The sequence below is a fragment of the Narcine bancroftii genome, chromosome 12, assembly GCF_036971445.1.
Source record: "Narcine bancroftii isolate sNarBan1 chromosome 12, sNarBan1.hap1, whole genome shotgun sequence".
NCBI classification, from domain to species: Eukaryota; Metazoa; Chordata; class Chondrichthyes; order Torpediniformes; family Narcinidae; genus Narcine; species Narcine bancroftii.
In genome coordinates this window covers 79261309-79284131 of record NC_091480.1, presented here as the reverse complement: position 1 = coordinate 79284131, position 22823 = coordinate 79261309, and the positions used below count along the sequence as shown (strand labels likewise).

The following is a 22823-nucleotide window of genomic DNA, read 5'->3' as shown; positions in this document are numbered from 1 at the left end:
CACTTTACTCCAGCTTTGCATTCACAGTGCCTCCCATCTCATTTTTCACCTTTCCTATGCATGCTCAATTATCAACTGCTGGCCTATGCATCCTTTCTTTTTATTCAGGCGCCTGCCTGCTTTTTGCAGGGGCTCAGGCCTGAAACGTTGGTTTTATATACATCTTTACCTCCTGCGAGATCTGAATTCCTCCAATATTTTTACTTAACACTGTCAAGTTGTATAGCTGTTTAAATATAATAGATTTTAAAATGTGTAGTGGTTAAATTCCTGGAATAGCTGTTAATCCTCGATTATTCATCCAAACACTGGTTTAAATCCCATTATAAGACCAATAAGATAAAGGAGCAGAAATAGGCTATTCTGTGCGTCGAGACTGCCCGCCACTTAATCATGAGCTGATCAATTTTCTCACTCAGTCCCACTGCCTGATCTTCTCCCCATAGCCTTTCTTAATCAAGAACCTATCAATTTCTGTCTTAACTACACCCAATGACCTGGCCTCCACAACTGCCTGTGGCAAAAATTCCACAGATTCACCACCCTCTGTCCTCAGCGGCCACAGAGGAATTGAATTTCCAGATTAATTTCTTGAGTTAAAATAAATGCTGGTCATCTTAGTAAAACACACTAGATTGGTTTTTTTTTAAATAAAAAAACCACCTTATTCACTAATTTCCTTCAGAAAAAGAAATCTGCCATGTGACTGGGCAATAAGGGATGAACAAATGCTGCTGTTGGCAAGATTACCTATGAGCAAGTAACAATCTTTAAAAATTATTCTGTTTGGTTAATAAAAAGTATACATATGGGGGAAATGTAGTCCTGTTCTTGGCTCTGCTTAAATATTCTATTCCTAACTTCAGACACTCCAATGACACCTGGGAACAATTGTAATGTATAAAATGATAGAAATGCAATACTTGCCCCAAACCAACAATGTTTTTCTTCTGACATCTTGATGTGCTTCAAGAATGACATCATGGGGAGTCAAGTGATGGAGTTGTGGCTGGTCGAGTGGAACCAGCCCTCTCCAGAGAAAAGGAAAAAAAAGTTTGAAAAAACAAAGCTCAATGAACATAAAATACAGGAAGCGAAAGTTACAGAGAGAAGAGACAGAAGATGGCACCCAAAAGAGAAAAAGTAAGAATAACAGAGAAAAGGGAAGAAGGAAAATCACTGGAGAAGAAAGAAGGCCTTACCTGCACGTCGGAGCAGAGAGCCCCTGTGGAGAGGAGCGGCCGATCTCCGATGTTGGTGAGTCCCCAGAGGAGCGGTGTCCTCCTGACCGGCGGACTTCCAAAAATGGCTCACAGAGCCGAGAAGAGATGCGCAAGTAAAAGAAAAGGTTAATGCTGGCGGGAGGGGGACTCAGCTGAAGAGCAGCCAGCTGTGGAGCGGCCAGCGGGTCGGCCTGCGGCAGGGGGCCCGGCAGCGGGTCGGCCTGCGGCAGGGGGCCCGGCAGCGGGTCGGCCTGCGGCAGGGGGCCCGGCAGCGGGTCGGCCTGCGGCAGGGGGCCCGGCAGCGGGTCGGCCTGCGGCAGGGGGCCCGGCAGCGGGTCGGCCTGCGGCAGGGGGCCCGGCAGCGGGTCGGCCTGCGGCAGGGGGCCCGGCAGCGGGTCGGCCTGCGGCAGGGGGCCCGGCAGCGGGTCGGCCTGCGGCAGGGGGCCCGGCAGCGGGTCGGCCTGCGGCAGGGGGCCCGGCAGCGGGTCGGCCTGCGGCAGGGGGCCCGGCAGCGGGTCGGCCTGCGGCAGGGGGCCCGGCAGCGGGTCGGCCTGCGGCAGGGGGCCCGGCAGCGGGTCGGCCTGCGGCAGGGGGCCCGGCAGCGGGTCGGCCTGCGGCAGGGGGCCCGGCAGCGGGTCGGCCTGCGGCAGGGGGCCCGGCAGCGGGTCGGCCTGCGGCAGGGGGCCCGGCAGCGGGTCGGCCTGCGGCAGGGGGCCCGGCAGCGGGTCGGCCTGCGGCAGGGGGCCCGGCAGCGGGTCGGCCTGCGGCAGGGGGCCCGGCAGCGGGTCGGCCTGCGGCAGGGGGCCCGGCAGCGGGTCGGCCTGCGGCAGGGGGCCCGGCAGCGGGTCGGCCTGCGGCAGGGGGCCCGGCAGCGGGTCGGCCTGCGGCAGGGGGCCCGGCAGCGGGAGACACAGCAAGGATAAAGAAGCAGCTCACCAGAGAAAGATGAAGATACAGACAAGGAAGGAGGAAGAAGACCAAGAATTTCAGAGGAAATAAGGTAAAATAGAAGGACAAAGTTTAGATAAAGCCTTTTTTTGAAGAACAAATGAGGTCATTAAAAGAATGGCTATCATTTGAATTTAGTTCAATCAAAAGAAAAATGAAAAGAACTGAAGACAGAATGCAAAGCTTAGAGTTGGTCATGACTGAAATAGGGAAAAGAGTAGAAAATATGGAGGAACAAGAAGCTGCTGTAGAAATGGAGATAAATGATTTAAGAGGGAAGTTGGAAGAGAGCGAGAAAAAAAATTAGAGACACAAGATTTATTGTCACAAAAAACTGGCGTATTTGAAAACTATAGTAGGCGAAACAACATAAAAATAGTGGGCCTGAAAGAAGGCAAAGAAGGATTAGATATGAAGGAATTTATAAAAGCATGGATTCTGAAGGTTCTGGGAATGACAGATTCACATGAAGAAATAGAAATCGAGAGGGAACATAGAGCACTAGTACCGAAACCGTCACCACATCAAAAACCAAGATCCATATTGGTAAGACTTCTAAGATATACGACAAGAGAAAACATACTAGAGCAGGCAAGAAAGAAGGTTAGAGAAGACAATAAGCCATTGGAATATAAGGGACAAAAAATATTTTTTTACCCGGACATAAGCTTCAAACTTTTCAAGAAGAGGAAGGAATTCAACATGGCGAAAACAATCTTATGGAAGAAAGGTTTTAACTTTATATTAAGACATCCAGCAGTACAAAGTATTTATTCCTGGGGAACAGAATAGACTGTTCTCGGACCCAGAGAAAGCCCGAGAATTTGCTGAACATTTGCAGGACAGGAGAAGAGAGGAGGAGGAGTGACAAGAAGGAAGACCGGCAAGAAAATATACAAAAATAAGTAAAAATAAAGTAAAGATAATGTATATATAAAGATTTAAAGATGGATAAGGGAAAATAGTGTTCTCTGGGGGGGGGTTGAGGATAACGGTCACTGCGAAATCAGTTGACGCTTGCGAGTAAGTTCACAAATGGAATGGAAAGGGGAATTGTGGTTGCCAAAAAGGGGCAATCCAAGGATGGGAGGTTCATTTGGGGTTAAAGGGTTAATGCTTATGGGGATTGTTGGGGTATTTCATGTCTTAAGTGCGTTGTCATATGTTGAGATTAAAAAGGAAAACTTAAAAAACAGTAATGGGGAAAAAAAGGGAATGGAGGTGGTGAAGAGGCAGAAAAGAAGTGAAAATAAAGATAGATGTCCACGTTGGACTATATGACTATAAACATTAACTGAATATATAATCAAGTTTAAGTGTATCCCATTGGAAAATAAACCTGGGAACCATATATGGAACATAACAGAAAGAGCAAACCTTGGACCACCACCACCTAAAATGATAAGAAAATAAACACGATCAGATTTAATGTGTATAAGTAGATGATACGTCATTTTGTTTGTATTCCTTTTGTATAAAGATAATGTATTTTATATGTTCAATATTAACTGTTTTTGGAGAGAGGGGGAAGGGAGGGATGGGGAAAAAAGAAAATGTCACTGAATATTTAAAGAGATGCATCTGTAAATATATTGGTTGATATGGTTCAGAGTGCAATTTTTTTTAATTACAAAAAAAAATGACATCATTATTAGTACTTCACTCAAATGGTGAACTGAAAGGATTGCACCTTGTATTCTGCCTGGGTAGTCCACAACCCAGTGGTATAAAGAAGTTCAGGTAGCCCCCTCTCCCTGTATTTCTTTCTTTCTCCTGCTTCTCACCACCCAATTTCATTATTCTCAATATGGATTTTTCTTTCATTTTGCTCTCCTTTTCATATCTCTCACCTACCAACTAGTTTCCATCCCACCCCACAGCTTCCTGCTATTGCTCCTTATCTGGTTCTACCTATTGCCTGTCACTTCCTCTCACCTCTTTATATGGGTTCCTCCCCTTTGACACTCACTCCTGATACAAGATTGCAACTTGAAACCTCACCTATCCCTTTGCATAGATGCTGCATGACCTGCAGAGTTCCTCCAACAGTTTGTTCTTTTGCTCCAGATTCCAACATCTGCAGTTTCTTGTTTCTATAGGGTAATTATTTCACTATAATAAAATGCCATCTTCGGTAATGTCAAAATGCCATCAGAAAATATCTTGAGAATGAGAGACATGGTCAACTCAGAAAACAGTAATACACACAAACATTTTGCAGAAATGCAGCAAGAGTATCACTAGAATAACTTGATGACACCTGTGTCCTAATTAACTAAATGTTTGCACATCATCCAAAATGAAAGCAACTACGTATATTTGATCAATATGTAGCAAAGATAAATAATTCATTCTGGAATTTCCTGAAGCATGTGTCTCAGCAAACCATTACCAGACAAATCAAAGACCAAGTCTTACCTGAGCAAATCATTTAATGGTTCTTGAGAGAAATTATCCCCATGTAGCTTCAGGATTGAGGATTTGTAATAGTAAATTGAGCAAGGTGTTGAAATGAGGCATTGGAGACTAGAATCTGTTGTGCAACTAATTACTTTTAAACCAGAATTTATAGCTTCAAGTTCTTCAATTATTGTACTGATATCACTTAGTGTGTTTTGACAAAAGGAAATGAAGTTTAGTTTTCTGGGAATGGCTATAGAGATGTTGCACAGTTCACTTCCAAGAATCCCATCAAAGAGTGGGTTGTGTTAGGTACAATTAAAAGTAAGTTGATGAACTTGATGAATGTGTGCACTCGATTTGTAACATTTAAATGACCTCGTAGTTGAAGGCTTTTTGAAACAGCACTTTGTAAAATAAAAGTGCTTTTATTCGGTGTGATATCAATTGTTCCAGCTTGGTCTTCACACTCCCAATGACAGAATATGAATAATTTTTTGCTCTGAATTAAGGTTAGTTGTTTGCTGAAATTTTCATGTGATTTGCTCTGAATTATGCTGACAATTTCGAGCAAAAGCAACAAAATAATCACTGGGGTTATCAACATTCGAGAAAGGCATAGCAAAAACTTAGAGATCACAAAAGATGAAGTGAATAAATGGAATTCCTTGGGGGAAGCAATGGAAGGAGAAAAAAGGTCAAAATGGGGGTGCATCATTGGGGCTGTGGAGAACATGGATCACTAATCTCCAGAAATGAGAGTTGAAGGGAGGGAGTTCTGAGATGAACCATGTGGACAGTTGAATTCTTCTTTTCTCCTCCTTCTTTGGCTTGGCTTCGCGGACGAAGATTTATGGAGGGGGTAAAAAGTCCACGTCAGCTGCAGGCTCGTTTGTGGCTGACAAGTCCGATGCGGGACTTGAATGAAAGGCATAGATGACTGAACATCCCGTGGTCCTTGAGAGCAAAAATCAATCTGCTGAAGAACCTCTGGCTCAAGCAGTATCAGTAGGGAAAGGGGGAATTGTCAATGTATTAGATTGAAACCCTACAAAAAGATGTTCATTTTGAGAGGACCAACCCTTGCTGAGTTCCTCTAGCAGGTTTTTGTTTGCTCCAGATTCCAACACCTTCAGTCTCCTGCTTCTCCATATGGTCCCCTAGAGCTCTGTTTAATTGGATTACACAGACCCCAAACAGTACGGATTGCCAGAACATCTCCACAATCTCCATCAGTTCCAGACCGCCACAGGGCTCCATATTTAGCACCCTGCTCAACTCGTTTTACACCTACAACTGTGGCTCAGTATGACAACAACCAACTTGTGGGTGATACCACAGTAGTGGGCTGTATAAAAAGGGTTGATGAGTCAGCATACAGGAGGGAATTTGAAAGTGTCTCAATGGTGTACTAACAATTTCTCAATGTTTATCAAAACCAAGGAGCTCATTGTAGACTTTAGGAAAGGAACACCTTCAAATTCCTGGGTGTCATTCTCTTTGAGGACTTTTCTTGGACCCAATATACTTCTATAATTATGAAGAAAGCACATTAGTTCCTCTCCTTAGGAATTTGCAGAGGTTTGTAGGACACAGTTACGTGGTGGAAAACGTGCTTACTGGCTGCATCCCGACCTGATATGGGGATACCAAAGCCCATTTTCCACTGGCATCCCAGTTAATTAGCTGTGCAGTGTCCTGGGATAGGAAGCCCTTTGTGCTGTTTCCATTGGGCCACCTTTAACTTGGACACTAATTGCTTTTCCACTCAGCACACTCATCTCCAGGGATTGGAATGTTCTACCTTCAACTGGAAACGAATGACTTTCTGCTGTTCCTTTTCCACTGGTTTTATCAGCCTGTTAGTGTCAGCAAACGTCAGGGATATGAGTAGGGGTAGAGGTGATTAATCCCCGGCGTGAAATGATGTCATTTAACACCAGCGCTTGGACAGTGTTCCAACCCTGTCTCAGTAAAGTCCCAGTTACTTCTGAGTTGAACCCTGCAAAACGTAGTAGACACATCCCAATACATCACAGGCAGAACTATCTCCACATGGAGAAAAGCTGCAGGGAATGCTGCCATCAGAGAGAGAGAGAGAGAGAGAGAGAACAGCACCAATCATCAAGGATGCACATCACCCAGCACAAGCTCTCCTCACTGCTGCCATGAAGGAAAGAGGTCTCGGTGCCACTAGGTTCAGGAACCAATGCTATCTCCACCATGAGACTCCTAAACAACAGACTCAGAGATTCGTTTAAGGACTCTATTACTGTTTTTTTTAATGTATTTGCTTACATTGTGTTTACATTTCTCTTTTTTTTCTTGAGTACAGTTTACACTACTGATGAGTAGAAATTCTGCCTATCCCTCAGGAAAAAAAATCTCAGAGCTGTATGTAATGTCATGTATGTACTTTGACAATAAATTTGAACTTTAAACAAAATAGATCTCAAACGCTGGAAAACTACAGAAGCACACAAAATGTTGAATGAAAAAACGAGTTCCTAGTTTCCAATTAAATTAAGGATGCGTCCACCAGCCCTCTGGCTTTGAAATCTCTCTTATTAAAGGCGAGGACTTCTGCGCTCAGCTGTGATGGGATTTCCTTCTATTTCAACGTTTTTCATAATGCTAGTTACTTGAAGGCATTTCAGCATCTACACAGATTTATGGCCTTCAATAATCACCATACCAAAAAAAATTTGCCAATGTGCACTGGTGGATTAACCATTAGGCTGAGTAGGCTAAACCTTAGGGGGCCCGAAGGGTAAGAGGGCTTCAGCCTACTCAGGAAAGGGTAGTCTGGTCTCAGTTTATTGTTTCACACTTACTGCAGGTTTGCGTGGGTGAATCCAGTGTCTGTGGCCCAGAGTCGGCGTCGACACGCGCGGTGGCATGAAGATTTGCCGCTGCGGTGTGTGTGCAATCCTCCACCTTCCCACCGAACTGTTCGATTGTTAATGTCCAATTTGGTCGGAGGGATGTTTAAAAATTGAATAGTTTGGTGGGAAGGTGAAGGAAGGAGTGTGGGTGGGGGGTGGGGGGGGTGCAGGACAGGGTTGAATCCTGCCCGTAGTCTTCAGTCTGCTGGACGCCTTGTGCAGCTGTTGCAACATGAACAACTCTCTCCCGAGTGGCCATGGCCAAGAGATCGGTGGGTTGTACAGTTGGAACATTTAGAAACAACAAGCAGGGAGATGGTCTTTTCCAGCGTTGTCAATGGGATAAAAGTCGGGGGGAGGGGGGGGGGAGAGAGAACAGATTTGGGCTAAAGGGTACGAGCCGTGACCGGTTGGAGGACCCCGACCGATGTCGGGTCTACGCGTTTGAAGTCGCTTCGGGGTGGTTTGCAGGAAAGGAGGGGTAGAGGGGAATCTTTCAGGGGACAGTGGCGTAGCTGGGGTAGGGAGTGACGGCTCCCCCGAGCACATTTTTTCCAAAGTGGCGCCACTGATCTGCCCTGCCGTCTCCCTATGTGTGCACCCTACTGATCGCGCTCTTAGGTGGCGTGGATCGCATGAACACAAGGCGCGACAAGATCCCGATGTTCGAACAGTAAATCGGAGAGGGAGACTTCGAAAAGCGAGAGGTGTGAGTAAAATGATTGTAAAAGTGGAGCTGGTTTGCAAATTGTGCCCCGCAGTTAAAATGCAGTCACCGCTTCAATAGTTGGAATTACTGGCGACTCGAATGAGATGTGCCCCATTCATTCAATGCAGAGCCTGCCCGTTTACAGGGAGTGGCTGTGCGCTTCGCTCGTTCCCCTTCCCTCTTCGTCCCGATGCTCGACGTCCTGCTTGGCGTGGCGAGGGAGCTGAGAGGTGAAAAATGCTCATAAGGCAGGTGTTCTCCGAGCTCGCTGGAGGGGGAGAAGGAGAGATGAAAGGAGCGGGGGGTTGGGGTGGGGGCGGTCGAGCCGGTACCGGTCGACGCTACGTCTTGTCTGCATAAGTACCACTTTCATCACCACCAGGCAAAAGCCGGGAGAGGTCAGAATGGCTCTCCCCACGCCACGACCGATCTGAAGGACAAACACACCCTCACAGCGCAGGGCTTCCTCTACCGCTTCGTGGTCGGCAGACTGTGGCCGCCAATTTAGTGGTTGGGGGGGGGGGGGGGTTTACTAAAGATGAGATGGTAGTTAATCCGCCACCGCCTATTAGAAGGGTTAGGGTTAAGAATGGCTCCGGGGTCACCGCATCGAACTCTGCAGGCAGGGAGTGCAACTTTGGGAGAGGCGCTATCCGAAAGACAAGACAGATGTTCTACGTAGGAGCTAAGCAGGAATTAAAACATTCATTGGCTTTCCTGTATTATATCGGACCCAGTGGACGTCACTAAAATTGATTTTGCCTCAAGGGTGATATCGGGCATGCAAATTAGTTACCCCATTTCCTAAAGCTGGGTAGAGTTCATAGGTGATAAATAATTTCCTAACGCCATTGGCGTTATCAATTCCACCTGGTGATTTATGCATCTCCTTTCGCTGCTTGCAGAGTGAACGTTGGGAAGTGTTCTTTATTATTCCCTGACTTGTTTTGTGTTTATCTGCCTTTCGAAGAGCGCTGCTGAGAAAATTAGCAACTTGTAAAGACCCAGAAGGGACCTTCTCGCGTCGTTGCCTGCGATCAGATAATGGGCGATGGCTCAACCACAGTAAATCCTCCTGAAATGCCAGGCGATCCCTGTTCAAGCTATTAACAACTCAACGAAAAGCGAGACCAAGCAAATTAGAAAGGGCAGCTGTGTTGACAAACTACTTTTTTCAAAGAACGAATCAAATGCTTACCGGTGGTTGGACGTGGAGAACATTTGTGATGAAAGGTGATCTAGAAGTTGAGTCCGGACTTTGCACAAGGGATCAGTTATTGGAGTAACTTCATTTAGACCACGGAAGGTGGCGTTCGGCCCAAATGGTGCATGCACGTTTCTGCTCTTCAGGAACTCGCTCCCAGCTTTTTGCCTCGTTCGTGCCTTTTGGTTATTCATGCACCCCTGAGATTGGGCCTGTCACCATTCTTTCCCTCTACCCACCACCCAACCCCCCCGGTTCTGCGGCCCACAGGCTGACCCTGGGCAGGTCGTGGTGATTGTAAAGAATGTTCGATGTTTCCGTGTTGCGATGGCCTCGAGGAATTACCCAATTTACCAGGATGCTGTGGTCGTGATAATCTCAGCAATTCAATACATTCAAAAACTTTCTTCAGTGTTTGAAGAAGTTGCAGATGGGTTCTTCCATTTCCTGACTGATCTCATACCTCAACCCTCTTAACTTTGTTGATGTTGGTCAGAAAGCCTTTATCCCAATCCACGTTTCACTCTTAGTCGTGTAACCCTATGGATCTGCTAATCAGCAAGATTCCAGACGTTATTATTAACTTGTGTGGAGTGGCCTGATTTCGGGTTGGAAAGTTGCTGCAACATTTCTGGCTGGGGGGGGGGGGGGGGTATCAGAGTGGGGTGGTGGTGTTAACTACAAAAACTACAAGACCAAGCATAGACAAGGTGACCTGGGGGTGTGTCAGCAATGGCCATCTTGACCTTCTGGTTGCAGGTCTCTTCAACATCCCACTCATTTTAGAGCTGACCCGTCCTCTTGCCTTCTTACTGCCATGGGAGGTCAAATACAAACTCGAACAACAGGACCTTCTATTCATTTTGGGTAGTCTACAACCCAATGGCGTGATCAATTTCGATTTACCTGCATGTTCTATGTCGATTCCCAATCCCAATCCCAGCCATCTGTCTCTTCTCTTTTCCATCTGCCCATCACCCAAGCCCCACACATGATTTTGTAGGTCCATTATCCCTCCCTTCTTTCGTTCCACTCATTACCTTCAGCGCCTGTCTCCGCATTCACCCACCTGGCTTCATCTGCCCTTCGTTTGGTTCTATCCATTACCCACTAGCTCCAGTCTCACCACTCTCTCTCTCTCTCTCTCTCTCTCACACACACACACACACACACACACACACACACACACACACACACACACACACACACACACACACACACACACACACACTCCTTTATGGTAAATTGCTTCCATTTTTACTCTTGGTCTGAGGCGGGATCACGACCTGAAACGTTGACCCCAGATCTCGGCAGCTGCCTCTCTTGTGTCTCGAAATTTTGCAGTCGAACGTGCGGAATATTTCCAGCGATGTGCCTTTATTTCAGAAGTTCAGCGTCCTCCGTGTTCTGATTTCGAAAACACGGCCAATATTCATCTGGTCAGGAAGCATCTGTGGAGGGAGAACCAGTAAACAATTCAGGTCATTGTCGGATCTGACGACCAATGAGCACCTTCCAGCGTTGGACCAGTAGCGCTGCCGACCACAGAGTTAAGTGCAGAACCGTGATGCACAAATGGGATGCTGGGTTCCGCTCCGATACACTTTTGGGCAGACAGATCCAGACCCAGTCCGGCGCAGAGTATCGAAACTTAAACGTTTCTCTTTCCACAAATGTTGGCTGACCTGCTGGGTGTTTCTCGCATTTTATGCCCTTTTAAAAAGATGTCCCCATCTACGGTTTTATTTGATTCTCAGTGAGTTCGATTCCCTTATTTCTTTCAAATGAAAGAAATCTCCCCTCTTCAGTAGTTATATTGGAACCATGTTAGCTTTTAATCATCTCTGCCGAGGGAAATAGGTCCAATTTATCTAAATCCTGATTGTTTTATAGGCAGTAATAAAACTTCCCTTCCACAGAAAACAACGCTGGAATCATTAACGCGCGTACGGACCACCTTCCAGCAGTAAAGCATCCGTACGTTTGTGTGTTGTCACGGTCAGTAAGGTAGGAAAAACACAGACGAATTAGAGGAACTCAGCAGGTCTCGCAGCGCCCATGAGGAGGTAAAGATATATAACCAACGTTTCGGGCTTGAGCCGAAAGGCACCTGCTTTTTCACTCCAGACAGTTAGGTTAGGAACCGCGTGCAGGTCAAACACGGTGACAATGCATGGAACTGGTGTCATTTTTAATCGTCATTTTACATCCCAAAGCTGGGCTGTTTGAAGGTCATTTTAAAGGAATGCTTAACCTGTCAGATCTCACCCACCTTAGTGTAAAATATATTTTGTCAGGTTTGTCAAAGTTTGTCATCTCCCATGACGATTTAAAGAACTACTCATATTTATAATCCCTAAATTTCCCGAGTGCTGAGAGCTCTCTCCAATTCTTTGAAAGTTGGTTGTCTTCGTTTTGTGTTTGGGTTGAACGGGATGGGCGGGAGTTAGGTTGGAGTCGATGCGATAAAACCTCTGGGTTGGGGGAATATACAATGGATCCTTGGATAAGATACCACCGTGTGTACTCAGCGAGAGTAGAAACCATGGTGCTTTGAAGACCACAAGATGGAATATTTACACGTATTATTCTCTCACTCGCACAAAGCTTCAGAGCTAGTCAAGTAGTCCCTGTCGTTTCAGAAATGCGGCACCCACATTGCGCATAGCAAGATCCCATTAACACAACAGGAAGGCATGCTTTTGCCTTTAAAAATCCATACGGAATACTTCTTCAGGGTAGGCATCCTTCCAATGCAGAATACTCATCTGTTGAGGTGTTTTTGGATCCTTTTTTGACGTTATCATCTCATATTTGAACTTAAATCATTTCCACCATCTGCTTTTCACATTGATACTCAGGTTCCATTCCTATCCTAAGTGAAATAGCGAATCTTTCTCAAAGGCTTGGAATTCCGATTGTGGATTCTTTTTTTCTCTCTAAAAAGCCTATAAAAAAGTTTCTTATCCGGGGGTGGGAAATAAAGAACCCGTGCTCGAAAATTTCGGATAAGATCGTTCAGCCGTAAACTTTTGACAACTTGGAGTAAATAATGGGCGGGTAATGTAAACAGAGCAAACGCGAACGAGTTCTATCGCTCTCGCCGGTCTCTCCTTAGGAAATGACTGAAAATCAAACTTCGAAAAGCCTTGCTCGCTGTCCCTTCTCTAATGTAGTCAGGTTCACCCTTTAGATAAAACGTGGTTTTAGAAACTTTATTCTATAATATTCTATTATCGTACATTTTTATTCCATGTGCGTTCCGTCACCGTTCTGTTTTTCTTAACGTGTCTCTTATTAGCAATCAAATTACACTCGATGTTACTTTTTAAAAAAAAAAATATGATCCAGGAATATTTCTGGTACGAGTTGTCAGGTAGGGATTCTGTAGGGTGCCAATTAGTCACCTCAACTTCCTCTTCCACTGACCCAACATCCAATCGAAATCATCTGTCTGGTGGTAATTTTGTGTACATCTGCAGATGTTCTTCTCCATCTCCAACCTTCCACTTGCTTTTCACAATTGCGCACGGGACGCTCGGCTGTTCCTATTGAAACACATTCCCGAACTCATCTCACTTTATCATCCATCCATGGACCATATTCCCAATCCACTTCTAAATCTACAATTCCTCTTGCCATGCAGGGTCAAACGCAGTGAGATGCAGGAGGAACTCACCGGGTCACACTGCATCCATGGGTAGACGCTAAACACAATCTGCTCGAGGCACAACACGAAATCTTGACGGACCCATTCTACCCAAGGATGAAAAATAATGTTCACTCTGGTGGTTTACACAGGAAGGAGACCGAAGACATGGTTTGTGATCAGACATTGCAGCATTTGAACGAAAAGAGGTCGAGGTGCCACAAGACTTGCACTACCAGGTTCAGGAACAGCTGCTACCCCTCCACCATCAGACTCCTCAACAACAAACTCAATTAGGGACTTAATTAAGGACTCTTATGCATATTGATTTTTCTCTCTCTGTATTGCACAGTCAGCTTGTTTACATTTCTTTATTTATTCACATGTGTACGTTGAATACATTTTTTTGTACCATTATCAATAAGTGGTAAGGAAAGGAATCTCAGGGTTGAATGTGATGTTTTGTATGTACAGTACTCTGACAATAAATCTAAACAAAAATCATAACCAAATCAGCCGACCACGATGAAAACAGAATGCGCTGGCAGTATCACCTCTATCTTTTATATATATTTTCACACTGAACCATATCAACCAAAATATGCACAAACGTTTCTCATTAAATTTACACAGTGGTCTTTACTCCCCTTTTGTATCACGCCTATCTTGAGGTGATAGCTTCCCACACTACGTTTCTGTTGGCTCTTGTGAGTTTTGGACTAGTATCTCAAGGTTCCCACATCTGCAATGTACCTTGTGCTTCTCTCGGTTCTATTCCACATTGTGACAGGACGAAAGGGCAGCCGCCCTTGTGGATCAGAGACGGGAGAATTGTTCTTGTTGTTTGATTTACCATCGTCACCGTCACAGCACATTGGTCCTTCTCATTTATACCATGGTCTCTGCCTCCTCGTTCTACTTGAGGGTTGCGTAGAGAGTTTCTCTCTGCGGAGCGAATCGGTAACCATGAATGAGAAACCTCCAATCATTGCCGAAGGTCATTGAGGGGAAATTGTATTCCAGATCTGACCGGCTTAAGGTTGGTGTTAACAAGAAAGTCTGCAGACGCTGTGATTGTAATTTACACAAAAGTCACGCAAATTACTTTATGTAGCAAAGTTAAAGATACATAACTAACATTTCAGGCTTGAACCTTTCATCCAGGTGAAGGGCTCAGGCGTTGGTTATGTATCTCTCCTTGCTGCATGAAGAACATTGCGTGACCTGCAGAGTTTCTCCGTCATTTTGTCTAACTTGATAGGTTGCTCCATGAAGTGATTTTTCAAAGCGGGAATCTCGAGTCTTAGCAGTTCGGTGCGTAACGGAAAGGCAACGTGAACCTGAGCACCATCAGTCTTCTAAAGACGACAGCAATTCGATGGTTTCTTCACCGATTCTGGTCCTCATAACACCGGAGCACTCAGTGACTGCGTTATGGACGATGTCGACCATTGCCCGCATCTTTGATCTTGTCTGGGTATGGAGAGCTGAGGGCGGATGCGACCTGAATTAAGCTCTAGACTCAAGATTCTGGAGAAAGAGTAAACAACGAGGTTCCGGAGGATCTCAACTGGCCGGACAGCGTCCATGGAGGGAAATTGACAGTCGAGGTTTCGAAATCGAAACGCTACTCCAGGGCTGGTAAGCTCCTCTTTGTGAACTAAGGGAAGTGGTCCGACGCCGGATTCCAAGGAAGTGCGTTGTCTGATGAGAGGATGATAACTCTCTAACAAACTACACCATCCCGTCTTCAAATGAAACTTTATGGAGCTTTCCAAACCTCGGGAAGGTCACAAGAGGTAATAGGACCGGGAGTGGAAAGCTTTCACTGTGGTCGGCTGACTTGGTTATAATTCCGTTCAAATATTGAGATATCTGGTCACAATCCATCTAATAATTCACATAGGTCTCTTTCCAGAATAAACCACCGGGGTAAACATTAAAAAAAAACTTCAATAAAAAAGCTGGCGGATTAGCAGAGGAGCTAGGCAGAAATTTTAAGACAATGAAACTGGACACAATCAGACCATTGGGAGTTAACTGGAGACACACAAATACCGCAGACACTGGAATCCAGAGCAAATAATGGTCAACAGCATCCATGGAGAGAAAAAAGTCAAGATTATTAGCATCTGATTGTACAAGTACAACGCGACCATACAGCATTCTCCAGTCCTCAGTGCAAAACACACAACCAGACATAAAACATAATACATATTCAGGACAAGTATTCATATATACAAATAAATATTGTTTCATGAATATGAGAGCCTCGGATGGTTAGTGTGAGCAGTTCCTCGGGTCGTTCAGCATTCTCAGTACCCGTGGGGAGAACGTCAACATTTCAATTCTCCACGGAGCTGTTCGATCTGCTGAGTCCCTCCATCTTTCCATTATTCGCCTTAGAAACATACTCCGTTTCTCTCCACAGACGCTGTCCTACTTGCCGAGAGTTTGCAGCATTTTCTGGGTTTATTTTTATTTGAAAGCTCCACAAGCGCGTGAAGAGTTGGCATTACAGTCCTGGGACCCGTGCCGCGCCTTTAGATTTGGAAGGTTGAGAAACGAGAACGGTGGCGTCAACTCAAGACGTACAATGGGGACGGAGAAAGGTCCAGTGAGAGGGTAATGCAGCCGCCCCGCGTCCTTGCTAATCAGCAGGAACTTCTCGACCTTGGGTCTTGATGAAGGGTTCCTGCCCGAAAAGTCGAATGTTTTGATCCCACTGATGATGTTAGACCCGCAGAGTTCCTCCATTAGGTCGTTTATAACTTAGCACTTTAAGTGTCCATCCAAATTAAAGTGTTATGAAAGTAACTGTTTTTCTTTCCACATATGCTGCCCGATCTGCTGTGCCTTTTCCCAACATTTTCTATATTTATTTCAGATTTATAACCCGCAACTTTTAAAAAATTTCCACTAAATCGGCGGCCTCCTTCCGGGGGCTGGTGTGACTTAGCCCGCAGTGCTATTTGGAAGAGCAGAAATATTTCAAATTTATTGTCAGAATACATACAAGACATCACATACAACCCTGAGATTCTTTTTTCCTATGGGTCAGGCTGAATTGCCACGTATTGGCAGTGCACAAAAGAAGTACACAATGTAAACAAATAAAATGTAAACAAACTGCAATACGGAAAGGGGGGAAAAAAGTAAAAGTACACATGTTAGAGTCCTTAAATGAATCCTTGATCGAGTTTGTCATTGAGGAGTCTGATGGTGGAGGGGGGAGCAGCTCCTCCTGAACCTGGCGGTCTTGTGGCACCTAGACCTCTTTCCAGATGGCAGCAGTGAGAACAGAGCGTGTGCTGGGTGGTGTGGATCCTTGACGATTGGGGCTGCTCTCCTAAGGAAGCGTTCCCTGCAAATGTTCTCGATGGTGGGGAGGGTTTTGCCTGTGATGTTCTGGGCTGTGCCCACTACCTTTTGCAGGACCTTACGCTCAGGGGTGTTGGTGCCCCCACATCAGACCGTGATGCAGCCGGTCAGCACACTTTCCACCACACATTTGTAGAAATTTCCCAGGGTTTCCGATGTCATACTAAACCTCCGTAAACTCCTGAAAATTGTCTTGGTTGCGATATCAATCCCTCACGATAAAGATAACTTTTGTTGACATACACATTGTACAACGTAACTGCCTTCAACACCAGTTTGCTGCAGCCTATCGGTATAATACTTCATTTATAAAACTACATTAATACACATTACAATGAATTAGACAAAACAACAAAAAAGGTAGATAATAAATACCTTACTGCAAGAAAAAAAAGTGACTTCGTGCCAGACATCCTTTTGTGGTCACTGACCATTTACAAAAAACACCCCGATTATCTCCTCATTATCGCGATGGGCAAATGGGTCGCGATTTTCAACATTACAACATCGACGACCAGGGGCCTGGAGACGTTTCAGCGACTTGAAGGTGCTACAGAGTGCTGACTTGTCGGGTTAATTCACTTGAAGATTAAAAGTCCAAGCTAAGAGAGAGAGAGAGGGGTGGGGGGGGGGGGTGGGGTAGGTTGCCACCCTGCCTGTAACAACCACTCTCGTTCTTCCCCGAGGCAGCATTCAGAGGAGTTGGGGTGGAATCTCTGGGCTGGGAGGAGACCAATCAATTTTCCAACCCATTCCATCTTTCGATCCGACCATCGTCAATTTGACCCTTTAACCATAAACGTAAAAACAAGCTCAAAACTTGGGTAAGTTTCGCCTCGTTCACTCCTGGACCGGGAAACGAAGACTCATTTAAAATGATAAAATATTATGCCTACGAAAATATCAACAATTTAGTTTTGTGTGGGCTGCCCCATAGAACAACCCGGTGCTCCCAAGAGGAGTACAGAATGTAGGAAAATGCCCAGCAGTTTCACCCACCAACTCTCTCTCTCTCTCTCTCTGCAGATGCTGCTTTATTCTGCGGGACCTTGGTTCGTTTTTCTCTCTTGCCGATGAGGGATCAGTACCCCGTGGAACTCCTCGACCCAGGGACCCTTTGACAGGCTGCTTGAAATCATGTTTGAGGAAGAAACGAACGTTTCTGAATGATCTGTCAACGAGCATTCTTCAAGCTGAAAAGCAAACAAAAACCCCGCATCTGCAGAAAATCTTTATTTAAAGTCGAGAATGGTGCGAAGTTAAGAAAGCAGGTGCGGCAGCTAAGTTGTAGCGGGAATACTATGTATTCAGGGGAGAAACTAACGAGAAGGGTCATCGTTTTCCAACCTGCGCCGACACGTTCATTTCTACCACCATTTTATGTGTTTATTTCTTACTATTTTTTCCTGTTACTCACTGATTATTGGGCACGGGATTCTCTGTGGGACCAGCTTCCAGATACATTCTGGATCCACGGAACCAGCTGAACAAGCGAACCCTTCCGATGAAACCCGCCAATAATCCCGCTTTTCTTCCCAGACGGAAATTAATTCTAACCGTTTAGATTCAGATCAGATGTTTGCATTTTATAGCCTTGCAAAGAGAGAAGCAAACAAGGGCAATTCAATCCAACGAGAGCAAAACACGATCTGCTGGGGGAAACTCAGCGGATCGAGCAGCGTCGGTGGGAAGAAACAATCGGTCGACGTTTCAGATCGGAACCCTTCATTTCTCCCACGGATGCTGAACGACCCGCTGGGTTTCTCTGGCAGATCGGGGTTTGCTGCGCATCGCAGCATCTGTCGTCTCTCGTGTGTCGCAGGAGTTGCATCGATGTGGGTTTCATAGCTCGGGACGTGGTGCCAATCTGGAGGTGGGGGGCGAACTGCGAGGAAATGAGGACTTGCCGTGGGATCGGTTTCGGATCGCCTGGCGGAGAATTTGCCATCACTGACCTCGCGTTCAAGCCAGGGCTGGGTGTATTATGTGGACACTCTTCCAATCAAACTGCTAAAGAATGATCTTAAAGTGTCTGGAAGTTGCCCGAGGCAGTCCCTCGCTGGCACACGGTGGAGGAGACCACCCCAGGGGTCGCGCTGAGAACGAACGATTCGTTTGGAAAGTTAGCGTGAAACTCTGAACTCTCTCTCCCTACCGAATATCGAGCGTCTTTCCCCGAGAACGAGCCGTTCGTTCAAATGCTGATGTCTTCACCGGAGGAGTCACCGAGTTAGGGGGTGGAAAGGGATATTGGGTGGATGGGGAAAGTCCTCTGCTCTTTACTGAAGGCACTGGGAACAGTCAGGGACCTTTGTTTCAATTCCAAAGCCCTGAATGTTAGCAACACGCTACCAGCGACTCTGGCACCGAGATCCCCCCTTCTCCGGGGTCTGTCCACCGCTGGGAATCGGGAGCAGAAAGGACTTTGGCGCCAGATCGCCATAACCCATTGAGAAAAAAAAAGATTAAGAATCACCGTCACCTCCCAGGAGCGTCTCATTCAAAAAAAAGGAACCGAGCTCACGTCCTCCTGTATGCGGGAAGAGCTCATCGCGTCTGCGCCCCGCCCGGTAACTCCAGTCCTGGTCGGAGAGGTGGGGGCTCCCAGGATAAAACAAAGGGCTCGGGGGAGGGGGGGGGGTTCTCGTGTGTGTGAGTGGGGAGGGTGTGTGTGAAACTGACGCGCTCCTTACACGTGAGGGGCTGGCCATGTGGAACCACGTGGATATCTCCCAGGCAAATATTTCAATCATTTTTTAAGGTCGATTTTATTTGGAGGCGGCGCCACCACGGACGTCCTGTGACATTTTCAGGCGGACTCCAGGGTTTGGGGGGGAGAAGGCAGCTCAGCACAGCCCGCCATACCGCTCCACAAGTCCCGAGTTCCGGCTAACACTTTTTATTCCGGGCCTCCTCCCCCTTCGCTTTAAGCCGAGATCCTTAGACTACCCGTTATTTCTTTGAGTATATTCGTGCTTTATTTTGGCGACGTGATCATTATTGAAAGACGCTGCCTTGTTTTTTTTTCCCCGCCTCCCTTAAACCTAAAAATCAGAATGAACAAGCTTTATATCGGAAATCTGAGTGAGAGTGTGACCGTGCCGGAGTTAGAAAGTGTCTTCAAGGAATGGAAAATCCCTTTTACTGGACAGTTTCTGCTAAAAACGGGCTATGCTTTTGTAGATTGTCCAGACGAGAACTGGGCAATGAAAGCCATCGATACCTTATCCGGTAAGCGATTTCAACCAATATCGAAAATAAAAGGAAGAGTTGCACCCTACTTGAGAATGCCGAGCCCTCGATTGCTGTGTTCCTACCCAGCGCTACAAATGGCCGAGCTTGTACCACTGCGCTCTCGCAAAAAAAAGCACGGCATAGTTGCAATGGCTTTTAGATTTCTGACAAGCCCAGAAATGGTGCGAGCGACCTCAAATCGTGTGATAATGATTTTCCGCAGGTCTGTGATTATTGTAAAGATGGGAGCGGTGTCGCGCCAATCCTTTGGCGAGGGGAGGAGGGCCGGTTTATATTTCTGGAGATTTGCAGGTTCTCAGTTCATTCCACTCAAAAAAAGCACGCGGCGATTGAGCATCAAAAACGGGTTCAATTTTCCAGTCCGCACTTTTCGAAAGAGATCGCGGCAGAGCCACACAGTGAGGTCCGGGGATCACATCGCAGGTTGTGCTGCGGGCTCGACCCGCCTTTGGGTCTTGGTGTCTCTTGGGCAGAATGGCTGGTCGTTGGGACTTCCCCCTTTACTGATAGTAGGCCATCATTTGCAGGCTCCGCAATAATACCACGTTTGCAGTTTCAATCGCGTATATCTCGTTTACTGAGGCCGGTCGGCTTGAGGGTGCTAACTATTGCTCGTCTGTTCCATTGGCCCCAACACGCGGCTGGTCTAAATCAATGCCCGAAGCCCCCACCTCCCAGAATGAATCTTGAAATTGAACACTGAGTGTGCGATGGGGCACCGACTGAGCTGAGGTCGGCCATGCTGATTGTGAACATACTCCAGCGTTGTCAGCGTGCAAATTCACACAAGAACCATTCAAACCCTTTCAGAATATGTAACTTGCACCCACCTCTTGAGAGGGGTGCAAGATATGGAGAGCAAGCAACTCTACAAATAAGTACCTACCAGGACTAGGAGCAACGTTTCTCATTTCGGTGCCTAAAGAATGAAACACAATGATTTTGGAAACACACACACAATCTCCGCACACACAATTCCCAATCAATGCGAGACAAAAATAAACCTGCAATTTCACCTTAATGTTTAATTTCGCCTACTCGGGGAGTGCAGCGTCGAAGAAAATGAAACATTTGACTGAATTAAATATATTTAAAGAAACCATTTAATTACAGGTAAAGTGGAGCTTCATGGCAAACACATTGAAGTGGAACACTCAGTGCCCAAGAGGCAAAGGTAGCATCTATTTATTTACTTTGAGCTGGAGCTATTCAGAGAGTTGTGTAAAATGCTTTTGCTGCTTTGTTTGTGATATTTGATTGGAAGGGTGTGCTTTTTAAAACCAAGAAAGACAAAAGAGGAAGGGTGGTGGAGGTGATTCAGAATTATGTTGCTGCAGCGAGATTTATATTTTAAATGAATTGTTTCCTCCATATATGACGTTGTGGCAATGTTAATTTGGGAGAAAGGCGAAGGGAGCGAGTGCGTGGAAACTGCAGAGGTAGAGCAGCAATCTCAAGAGGAGGTGGGAAGGAAAAAAACAAGATCGGTCCTGAGGAAATGAGTCGAGTGTGTCTCCTCTGCGTTCAATGTTTTCCCCCCCCCCAAAGCTCCCGAGTTGAGAATGGCGAAGGGGCAGATGGTTACCCTCTCTCCTTGTAAAGTGCTCGAACAAATCACGTTCCCTTCGGTTCAAACCCCATTTGACTCCAATTCGATCTCGGGAACTGCTGTGGCGCTGAACCGTTGTGGAAATTAGTTGGCAGAACTCTTAAAACACGGTCACTGTTCACACTCTTCTGTCCATCGTGGTCGCTGCAAAGCGACAAGGGACGCGTTGCATTGGAACAGGGACTGCTCTTTGCGTTCGCACTTTGCGAACACGTTGCCATTTCTTAGCCCTCCCTTGCTTTGTGTGCAATCGTTGACGAACTCGAAGGAGTCTTTTTTTTCATGCATAGTCTTTTCAAAACGCCATGTCCCCTTTCATTTACAAGTTTCATTTAACTCTCGCTCAGAAACAACGTATAACCTCCACATCGTCCCTAAAGAAATGGCTGTTAATGTACGTGTCATTCTTGATTCTTAGCTGGGTTGATGATATTGATATTATGATTTATGCTTGCTCCTGAGTCAAATCGTGTGTGTGTGAGCGAGAGAGAGAGTAATTTTAAAACTGAAATAGTATGTAGTCTATATTCTAGTAAACTGAATTGTGCCTGTGGTAAAATGTCGAAAAACGTTGATCTAGAAATGCCAGCAAACAAATAGTAGTTTCAAAACAATAACCTTTATTTTTGGTCAATTCACTTCATGTGATCATCCACTGCAAGTGTTCGAGAGGCGCAAACAAGTTATCGGCTAAATTAAAATGAAGTTATTGTTCGCCAGCTTGAGCCAGATTGATTTGTGCTTGATAAGTAATATTAATTGCTAAATACAAATAATTAAGGTTTCTAACGCGAATTGTTGTCATACTTTACTTTCAAAGAACTTTGGATAAAGTTTTAACAAAATTTGAAAGTTTTGAAAACTAGTATAAATACTTAACTAAGCAATATAAGAATTAATTACATGGGTTTGGAGCTTAATAAAGACCTAGAATCATCAATTTAAAAAAAAAAGAATGGTGTCTTTACTGATGTCTCGAAATTATGGAGTAAACAATATACACTGCGAACAGAGTATTTTTATTGGTGATTAGGTTAAAGATAATAAAGCAATACTTTGCATATCCCAATTCTTTGGCTTCCCTGTCCATTTCCAGTATTTTAGGATGTGCCAATATACCAAATGAAAATGCTTTGCCTTTGAAATCTCAATAGACTATTTTTCAGGTACATGTTGTAAATTTTATTACTTTCATATAAAAAGCAGAGTTTCGGTACTTGGGGTGGAAACTTCACGACGGAATCCTAAAACTCAAAAATTCTGCCAGTGTGGTCATTTTACATGAGGAGTTTGAGTTGTGTTTTGATTGGGGAAATATTTTGAAAACAATGGTAATAGATCCATCTTGAGCTCCATATAAAAATTTAAATAAAAATGACCATGCAGACATTTGTGTATAGTTCATCCAACAACCCTATTTACTCCAAATAATGAATCCCGATTGCTGAACTTGTAAATTGTTTTAGTAGATTGACTTTGGTCAACAAGTTGGTTTTTTAAAAAATGGATGCCATCTTGTATTTTGTGAAAATGCTTCTGAAAGATAGTCTATGGATTGCC

The 22823-nt window shown here is 45.4% G+C and overlaps 1 protein-coding gene across 6 annotated transcripts in view; it reads left to right on the top strand.

Annotated features, from left to right (window-relative positions):
* The first annotated feature begins 19455 nt into the window (after nt 1-19455).
* The window catches only part of igf2bp1 (insulin-like growth factor 2 mRNA binding protein 1), a 140800-nt gene continuing 137432 nt past the window's right edge, over nt 19456-22823 (top strand). For all 6 annotated transcript variants that reach the window (XM_069906097.1, XM_069906092.1, XM_069906094.1 and 3 more), the window contains exons 1-2: nt 19456-19630; nt 20768-20828. In XM_069906097.1, the coding sequence (XP_069762198.1) occupies nt 19456-19630; nt 20768-20828 (236 nt within the window). The remainder of the gene's footprint in view (nt 19631-20767; nt 20829-22823) is intronic.